The sequence below is a fragment of the Egretta garzetta genome, unplaced genomic scaffold, assembly GCF_000687185.1.
Source record: "Egretta garzetta isolate BGI_Z169 unplaced genomic scaffold, ASM68718v1 scaffold224, whole genome shotgun sequence".
Taxonomy (NCBI): Eukaryota; Metazoa; Chordata; class Aves; order Pelecaniformes; family Ardeidae; genus Egretta; species Egretta garzetta.
In genome coordinates, this window is record NW_009259530.1 from 195,069 (window position 1) to 205,090 (window position 10,022).

Here is a 10,022-nt window from a genome sequence, read left to right on the forward strand (position 1 = left end):
CTGGGGGGATTTACCAGCCGGGCAGCCGAGGTGCTGAGGGCCGGGGTTTGGGGGTGGGATGGCAGGGGTAGGGGAACGGTTGGGCTGGGGGATCTGAAAGGGCTTTGCCAACCCAGACGACTCTATGACCCTGTGATAGCAAGGAAAACTTTGAACAATGGTGGTTGCAGCCCAAACGCTGTGGTATGCTACTGAGAAACAACCATCAAATTGAGCACGCTATTCTCAGGGAAAAGAAGAAGTATTAACCTTTAATAACATCTCCTGTAACGTAACTCTTTTTAAAAGAGCAGAGTTCAAACTTGTAGATGAAGCAGGTGTGTTTCCTTTAAAAGCATGACTGAGCTGACAACTATCCTTGTATGTGTTGTTTTGTTTGGTTGTTTGTTTGGTTTTTTTAATATTATATTATTAAAAGCGGACTGTTTCAGCTTGTCTGAATCATTGTTCATTTGTTTCCCTGGGAGGATTTTGGAGCTGCAGAGCTCAGCAGTCCTTGGCAGCAGGCTCGCCCCACGGATAGCCGTCCTGCAGCGGTGCTGGTGGCTGAGCAGGGCTGGCTGGTTTCAAACCGACGTGGGAGATGGTGCTGTGTTCAGATCGAAAGGAGAGGGCTATGGGTGGTTTTGTGCTGATGGGAAGAAACGACTCCGATGTTACGGATTGGCAAGGAATATTAAGATACATGCATTTGTACTCGGCGAGACAGAGAAAGAAACACTGTGGTTCACTTGAAAGCTGGCTTTGTCAGACTCCCAATGTTACATGTGTTTGGTTTCTTTAAGTTGTATGTTCTGGAGATTAGCCATCTTGTCCTATGCCTGGGCTTGTGTCAGCTGCGTTCCCCAAGTCAGTCAAAATACCTGTTCCATTCTAATTCCACAAGGACTTAGTTGTGTCTGGTTGTGCGTGTAAATGGATGCTGTTTAATACGTTTTCCCATGGCTTTTTAAATTCCTGAAGTTAAAATGATAAGTGTAATGTGAACGATGCTGGAATCGACTCATTAAATGCGCTACATAAAAAAGAAAAAACTCAACACTACTAGCTCTGTGGATGGAAAAGGATAAGAAGAGTATGCGCTTCACTGTTCCATAGTCGTGTCAGCGGTTTGTAAAGGTGCACTATCACCTTAGCTGCAGATGGAAAAATTAAGCTAAAAGACCGTTACTGGCCTGCAACTGCCAAGTGGTACAACTGGAAACAGATTTTTGTGAATCTTGGTGGGCAGTGTGGTAGCGCTGGACCTTCAGGTATGAGCCGTTTCTGAGGAGGACTAGTTAGTCTAGAAGTGTTCTTCTCTCTGTTAGCTCAAAGGCACTTTATCCCAGCTTCCAGTTTTGTAGTTGTATTCCTTGGTGTTAACCTAGCGCTAAATCGATTCTGTGTCTCTAATACAATCATAATTTGGGATCTCTGGCAAGAGCCAATGTAGTTTGGTCTTCAGTTATGCAAAATCTATAAGAATGTTTTCAGATTTAAAGAAATCCTGTAAGTTCTAGGGGATAAATGTGTCTGGCTGGCGGCTGGTGCAGATGTTGGGCATTGCCCCTCGCTTTGCAGTTCTTCTCTGCCGGTGGAGGTGGAGAGAAGCCCATTGCTAGGGCTGATGGGTGAATTCCACGTTAGAAATCAGTCGGGTGCCGTCGTCGATTCAAGCCCTGGAGCTTAGCTTTTGTTTGTGTGAGAATCTCGTGGAACTTTTTTTGATGCTTTGCTTCAGCAGGCTGTAATGTTTTTTCTTTTGGGAGGGGAGAAGCTTTAAAAAAGCCTCAGTAGCTATTGGCCTTTCAGGGTTTGGAAACCTACTCACACAGCACCTTCTGATGTACAGGGGTGCAGCTTTGACCGCAGGCTGCCCGTGTGCATTTTGGCAGGAGCGTTGCAACCGAGGGTGAACGAGATGTGCTATACAGGATGAAGTTTTTGAAGGCCTTCACAGACTGCGGAGGAGAGCCCAGCTAACGCAGGATTGCAGTGGGGAGATGGGGCACAGGGCAGCTGCAGATGACTCGGAAGCAGTTGGACCTTAGCTTCAAGGAGGGGCTGTGGGAGGGTGTGGGAGTACGGGGAGCGGAGCAGGAAGAGCAACCTTCCAGGCCTTGATATGAATGATTCACTTGTGTTAAGAAATGTCTTCTTGTTATCGTCCCAACCCAGATATGAGTACCACTGGGCAGATGGGACCAACATAAAGAAACCAATTAAGTGCTCTGCACCAAAGTACATTGATTACCTGATGACTTGGGTCCAGGATCAGCTGGATGATGAAACGCTATTTCCTTCTAAAATAGGTAAAGTAAACAAGTAAAATTCAACAATGTATTTGGATTACAGTTGTACAGGAATATTTAAGTCTTACAGCATTAAAAGGTGTCCTAAATGACTGACGGGTAGGGCAACTTTAAAAGGTTACATTATATATATATATATATGTGTAAAATGTATATATATATATATGTATAATGGCCCTTTTACCTCTTAAGATAACATTTATATGGTAGTACGTGAACTCTGATCCACTCCTAATCAATGTTTCTCACAATTCCGAATGCAGGAAGTACTGTTTCTATTTAATAACTGACTGTGTTGATCAAAGCTGACGTTCTTTCATTTTGAACAGTGGGCTGGTTCCTTAGAAATAAGGCAGAGGGTCTCAAAACCTTATAACCAGTGATTGGTCCAAACTGGCAGCTTTTTGATGGAGAAAAGCATCAATTGGTCCTTGTGACCAACTTCTCCTAGGCCTTACCTCCAAAGAAGCCAAATTGCATCTTTGATCTTAATGATTTTTTTTTTTCTTTACAAGAGAGGATGGAAGATGAATCTTTTTAAGGGTTTCTTTCAGAAAAGCAGGAGGAAAAAAATGAACCACCACCAGCTCGGAAAGGGTAGCAAGAAGAAAACCCTGCTTCTAGAGGCACGAAGGACTGTATGTTCTAAAGCTCCTGCCTGGCAGTTTTCCAGTACACCACTACTCATAGGCTTACGATCCATTGTGGAAAAAGGAAGGGAGATCCCTTAATTGCTTTTGTTTTGTGCATGGTTTTTGAAGCATTTGACACATTTTCAATAAGCCTCTTCAGAGCAACAAGGCCACTTGTCAGAATCAGGTGGCATTTGTTTTTACTTCTGGTTAGGCAGATCTGCAGAGAAGGTGGTTAGTTTGGGAAGAAGTGACAAAAAGCTTAAATCTTCCCTGCCCGGTAGATGTGAGCATGGTTTCTTCGCATACTGTGGCGTTGGTTTTAGTGTTTCAGGATGGAGTTCAGAGCTGGGGTAGAAGCTCACTCGTAATGGGAGTGATACTAAATAGTTACAGTTTAATATTGAGTTGAAAATACTACACCAGGACTTGAATTTGGTTACAGTTTAATATTAAGTTGAGTTGAAAATACTACACCAGGACTTGAATTTTCTTTAAATGTAGCATATATTTTGCCGAAGACTTTTTTTTTTTTCTTCTCATAGGATGTATTTTTGAAAGGTAGTGATTCAGAAGGAGTCTTAAAGGCCGCAGTGGATAACCAACTAAATATGAGCTTCCCATGCCATGCAGCAGCCAATGAAGGAAATGTGGTGTACGTGTAAGCAGGGCAAGCTTAAGTAGGAGTATGAAAACTACATTGCGAGGGTTTTGAAGCATTGGTGAGATCGTGATTAGGCTCCAGCAACCAGCTCAGGCCTCTGGCCTTCGGACAGGACTTCAGCAATTGGAAAGGCTGCAAAAGACTGGGAAAACTGCTACATGATCAGAAGCTAGACAGGTTTAATCTTTTTAGATGGTTGATACACATCTTTTTATTTTAGCCTGCGGATGTGTCAACTAAGGAGATTTCTGCTCCCAGTAGCCAGTTGCTATTTCCTAACCGATTTTAATAAAAGTTGTGCACTGACAAAGATCTGCTGTTGCAACTGATTTTACCTGTCCTGGGTCATTCACACTGAAATGACTGAAAGGAGCATGTTTCGGAGTGCCTGAGCAGGCAGTTAAGAAAGCAGTAACCTCTGCCTAAGGGATGGTGGTGAGCAGGATGGAAACAGGAGTCTTTTTTTGCTGGGCACGAGACGGGTGGAAGAGAGCCTAGTTCTGATTTCACTTTAGCCAAGAGAAGTGTAGAAGTCGATGGATGATACCAAAGGTGGTCTCAGTTAGCTACACAGAGGTGTCTGATGTCCCTTGGAGTACCCTGTGGTATCTCGGGCACGTGCGCAGAGCCATTGGTGAGACTCTCAGCCTGCAGGAGACTTCCCCTTTTCTGCACTGGCCGTCAGAGGCCAGGCAGGTACTGAGAGGGCATCTATAAGCACGTTAGGTACCTGCGTTTGGGCATCTGAATCCTACTCAAAGGGAGGAAGAGTCTCGGTCAGGGAAGGTTCTTCAGGGAACCGTACTGGGTCATAACAAGATTTAGTAGCTGGAAGCTGAAGCTGGGGGGATTGAGCATAGAAATGTATAGTCAGATTTGTCTTGGAAAAAGCTCACGAGCCACTGGTCTGCTGGAGGGAGGGAAACCTCCCCTCCTTCACTCCTTCAGTGAGCTTGTCTTTGTGCTTTAGCCCAAGTATGTTCCGTGATTTACAGACGGAATTGCTGAGTGAAACGGAACAGCCCTTCTTGTGCAAGAGATGGGGTTGGGTTATAATGGCTTTCAAAAGAGATGAACATGGCATGGGCGTTTAAAAACAAGCCATCTGTTTCTTTGTTTCTAGGTGTTCCGTTCCCAAAGAATTTTATGTCAGTGGCAAAGACAATTTTAAAGCGTCTCTTCAGAGTTTACGCTCACATTTATCACCAGCACTTTGATCCAGTGATCCAGCTACAGGAAGAGGCACACCTTAACACTTCTTTCAAGCACTTTATATTTTTTGTTCAGGTAAGTGTGGCAGGAACATTGTGGTTACAGTTACTATTCTGGAAAAAGTACTTATCAAAGTAATGCCCATTCAGTTTCTTAACAGCCGGTGTGTTTGTAGGAGAGTCAACACCTCCAGGGCCCTAAGGTAGTGTCTTACGTGTATTTACTGCTAGAAGGATTCAAAGAATGGAAAAGTTTTCAATGAAGTATTTGTTTGCTACAAAAGGGAATACTGAAAAGTGTTCCCTACCAAATAATTCAGTAGAACAGTAATTCCTAACAAAAGGAAGAGGGAGGATGGCAACTGAAGCTAGATTGGAAAGAGGGCGCTTGCTTCAAAGCTGCATTCCTTGCTTCCCCTTATTTAAAAAAAAAAAAAAAAAAAAAAAAAGCTTGTCTTATGTTTCCTTCCTTTAAGTGGGGGAAAAAGCTTTAGGGAGCTGAACACTGCGATTTGGCTAATGACAGACAGGCAGAAGATGCTGTCGTGGCTAAGCCTGGACTCGAAGAGCCTACTACCAAGTAATTTCTGTCGGAATAAGACTTCTCACCTGAGCTGCACATCTAAAACTCTGTATGTTTGTCTTTCTTCTCATCCTTGTTACAGGAATTCAACCTTATTGATAGAAGAGAACTTGCACCACTTCAAGAACTGATTGAAAAACTCACCTCTAAGGACAGATAAAAGGAGGAGGATTTCTTGAAGTCACTTGTTCCTTTAAGCAAGCGTGTGGTATTTGTTTTTTGTTGATTTGTTTTTTTAAAAAACACAACAAAACCCCCTGCTGTTACTAATGACAGCCAAGATACACTTTCTGTGCTTTTATTAGGGGAAATCTTTTTATCTGTTAGTGACACATGGTAAATAGCTTTTTTTCCCCCCCCCCCCCCGATTGTTGTTACTCATTGTGGACTTATAGCAGGTGCTGAGTGTTTATAAAGGAAACGTGCTTGATTGGGGGATTGACTCTGCTGGTGGATGGGTTCTTGTATTGTGTCAGTGGTAGCCCATTCTCATGAAGTCCCTACAAAAGACTTGCTTACGTTCTCTAAGTGCCTTGGCAGACTCACTTCTGAGGTGCAAAGCACATACAATACTGAACATTGCTGGAAACAGAAAATACGAACTAACACCCAGGACACTTACTGATACTTCTTTTAGAAAAATATATATATGCTTACACTAAAAAAAGCCATAACTTCCTGAAATCAATGATCTCCAGCTTTTAATACAAATATTTGTCTTATTTTTTTAGGGATTAATAGAGCATTTTTCAAAACTAGATATTTCTTATAAAGAAAAGTGATGGTGAAGTTCTAGTTGCTAAAGCGAAACGCTGAAGGTGGTGTCAAAATGACAAAGAACCCGCGCTTAGCAAGTAGCTACGTGTCTGTTGCCATTGGTTTTGGCTCTTCATAGTTGCTTTTTTATTTTTTTTCTAACAGGGAAGCCTCAACTTGGGTCAGTCACTTTTGTTAAGTTTCCTAGCATTTGCCAAATGAATAGTTAGTTTGCACAAATACCATTAGGGAAAGTGTCCGATATCAAAACATGCACTGGGGTAATAGAAAAATCTGGCTTGAAAAATAACGAGTGAAGTGATGTTGGTAAGTTAGGAGTAAAAAGCCTGGCTCTGTGGAGGATCTCTGGTGGCCAGTGTTCTCTGTAGTAGGAAATTTAATGTTGGAGGGAATATAATGTCCTGGACCACTTGGGATTTATGTTAGCACGATAGTGTTCTCCCCCATTAAAAATTGCAGCCCATCTCCAAGGAACTACAGCAGTTGTGAAGAGTAATAGGAACATACTGGTGAATTTTTAGTGGTTCCTGATGTGGTAAGCGCATCTTCTGTTTGTGAGAAAAACTAATCCAAATGTGGCCTTCCCCTTCCTGGGTTAGTGTCTTTGCCTCCCTTGTGTTTTCTCAAACCAGAAATGAGACTCGCCGGTGAGAAGTTAACCTCTGGGGTGATGCACAGGCGATGACTTGGAAATTCCTGCTGCAGCTGTATCGGTGAGGTTTCCCATAGCAGAAGCCCGTGTGACAAGCTCTCTTGATCACTTAGGATCTTGTCAAAGCCGTTGCGTTTTGGATTCAGAGAAAACTGTATTTAAGTTCTGCTGTGGGCTATCCCATGATATCCCTGGTTGCCAAATGCAGTATGCTAGGCGGTTAATGTTGCCAGGCTTTGCTAGGCTGTGACTGCACAAAACCACCGGTTTTAGACCTGAATAACGTCAGGACCTTAACTGACTGGTGTGTGCTAGACTGACTTGTGAACCTCTAAAATGTACAGGTGAAGCCAAGGTTAGCACGTGATGGAAAAGTTGAGCTTACATTTTTGTTAGTCTTTGCTTGACTGAAAATGCTGAGTGAAGTGGAAAAGACTGTGCAGCAGCCTGCAAAATCCGTAAGTGGCTGTTAGTGCAGGCAGCTAATAAACATCTAAGCACAGTGATAAACATGTACTCATTTGGGAGACTAGAATCACTACTTCTGAGTTAAGATGATGTCTTTCAGGAGCACCTGAAGGTTGTTCGAAAAACTGCATCATCTTCAGTGGAGTTCAATCTCCTAGGCTGCTTAATTTACTTCCCGGAGAAGCAATTTAATGTTTTGTTACCTCTTCTGTGCCCCTCCCCAAACAGACTCAAGAACAATTGAGAAAACCTAGTATTGACCTAGAAACTGGCGTTGTGTGCTTTTTTCACTGCTTCTTATTTAGAAATGGAAACACGGAGTGTTGGGTAGTGAAGAACAGTCCTGCGGTGGCGTTCGTACCGAATTTAGGTTTGGCTACACTGGTGTTGGATAGAGAGGCTGCTTGCAAAACACCTGCAGTTTAGCTTTTGAAATTAAGACAGTCCTTGGTTTTATTTAAAGCTTTGTTAGTGTTCAAGAAAACGTAGAATGTGTTTAGCTCCTTGGCAGATCTGTGTCATTGCCCATTATAGTCTACTGAAAGGACAGGTGAAATTTTCAGTTATCCTGATGTTTGGGCTTCTTTAATGTCATACAGAATTACCAAGTTTTCTTAAGGTGTGGATGTCAAGAGAAATTACTTTTATGTTGTGTTTTTCTTAACATCGAGTGTTGGGATTGGATTGGAGTTACCACAGTCCACGCTGAGGCAAGCTGATGATGCAAAGAGAGCTTTCCCTCAAACATCGCAACAGACTCCTAGTTTAAAGAAGGTGAGGTAGGGTCTTTCCCCTTCTCAGCCAGTAAGGGTCTTGACTCTCCCGTGTGCGTACATGCGTGTGGGAGGGAAAGAGAGGAGATGCTCAATCCCTGCTACCTCCTCAGGGAGCTGGGGGTTGGAAAAATACGCACAAGGCGTAAGAAGACGAGAGGCAAAAGTAGGCAGGAAGCACGAGCGCAATTGCCTTGCCTTTGGGAAGTCGCCTGTGACTGCACTGTTCACCCCCGTGCTTTTGTCAGTCCTGCTCTTCTAGGACATACCTGCTCTGGCAAACGTTGGGTTTCCCCATGCGATCCTGCTGGCCAGGGGAAGAGTCAGCCAGGGCTGTGGCGCCTAAATGCTGCTGGTTGGAGTCGTGTAATGGGCTGATAAGGAAGAAGGAGCTCCCGTGGGCAGAATATCCCATGTGTTGGACTGGGCAAGTGCCATCCTGTTGAACAGCTGGAGAAAAAGCGTTCCTTTGGTATGCGCTATCCTTCTCGTGTGCTGTAGGGCGTGTTTGGCATGGTAGCTGGGAATGCAGTGGTGGTACAGGTGGTGGGCATCATTCGTGATGGCTTTGGAGCTGCAGGATTGCTTTTAACCGAGTGGCACACCCAAGATCTGATCCGGCCGTGGCCACGTAAGCCTGGTTTGGGAGCGGTAGGCTGGCAGTGCTAGCTTTGGGTGCAGGGTCGGAGGGCTCTCTTAGTTCAGGACTGAGTAACGCAGAGGACTGTTGTCTTTTTGGAGTGAGGGGAGCGGTCAGCGTCCACCTGACCACACAAAAGCAGCTGAACTCCCAAATTAGAACTACGCAGTTGTAAACAGACTCCAGTCAAGTAGGAAGCTCAATTTGAGAACATGATCTTACAGCCCTTTGAGGCTATCTGGGGGGTGTTGAATGACCAAAAATTTCCAGCCCCAGAGGCGTGAAGAGCGCTGCAGATGCAGTTTGATATTAAAAATCCTGTCAACTTCCCAGTGCAAACGGCTTTGCTGAGTTGAGTCAGCGCTGCGCGTGCATGTTGGCTGCGCTGGTGGTGCTTCCTGGGGAGGAGCCTCTCAGCCGGCGCTGGAGCTCGTGTTCCCCCATCGCAGCGAGGAGGGAGAGCGAGAATGGCAGGAGCCTGCTCCGAGGTGCTAAGCAGGACATATCCTCCAACAGATTGAAAGCTGTCTCCTTGGCTTGGTGTCACGTACCAGTAAGAAACTCAAAAGAAAAGTACTCAGAAGTGAGGATTTGCTTGGAGTGATGCCAAGCGCAGTAGCTCTCATTTTTGGCGTACTTCTGCTCTGGAAGGTAGGGGGTTTTGCCATTGTTGGGTTGTTTCTTTTTTTTTTTTAAATAGCCAATTTTAGAATTTCAGAGCTATCTGCTGCAGTTCAGCTGATCAGAATTAGAATGTATTATGTAAACAAAAAAATACCAGCCTTAGGTGGATAGCGCATTTTTAGTATTTAGTAACAGGCAGTAGAAAACACTTTGACAGAAAAGTTTCTAGGCATGTAATAAAAGCTTGGAGATCGTGATTTGCCTGACAGCTGTACAAACACATTGTTTAATAAATAACACTTGAAAATAACAACTTTAAAGATCTATATGCAGTGTTGGGGGTTTAGTATCCCTATGCTGTTTATATTTGCAGCTTTTAATTTTTGGTTTTTTTTTTTCTTCAAAAAGATGTGGGACCAGAAGTTGATGTGTGTTTACTCTCCTGACCTAAGGGCACATTGAAATGCTAAACAAAAGTTGCCATGTTGTACAAACGCAATCTGGATGGGGTGAATGTGTTTATAACACAGTGCATTTGTTGGGGGGAAGGGGGACACCCCCTCGACCCCCCTAAATAAAACCCAGAGAAATGAACCCTGCACAAACCCCGCGCTGCTCTAGGCCCACGTTCCAGATGGACGCCGTTATGTGTCACGAGCGCGTTGACGCAAAATCCTTGAGCTTTGTCGTTGGGAGCGGAAGGT

At 44.1% G+C, this 10,022-nt stretch overlaps 1 protein-coding gene across 1 annotated transcript in view; it reads left to right on the forward strand.

Annotated features, from left to right (window-relative positions):
- Positions 1-10,016, forward strand: part of MOB1B (MOB kinase activator 1B) — a 27,879-nt gene extending 17,863 nt beyond the window's left edge. The window contains exons 6-8 of the mRNA XM_035893108.1: positions 2,161-2,294; positions 4,714-4,877; positions 5,467-10,016. Of these exons, the coding sequence (XP_035749001.1) occupies positions 2,161-2,294; positions 4,714-4,877; positions 5,467-5,544 (376 nt within the window). The 3' untranslated portion in view covers positions 5,545-10,016. The remainder of the gene's footprint in view (positions 1-2,160; positions 2,295-4,713; positions 4,878-5,466) is intronic.
- The last annotated feature ends 6 nt before the right edge of the window (positions 10,017-10,022 follow it).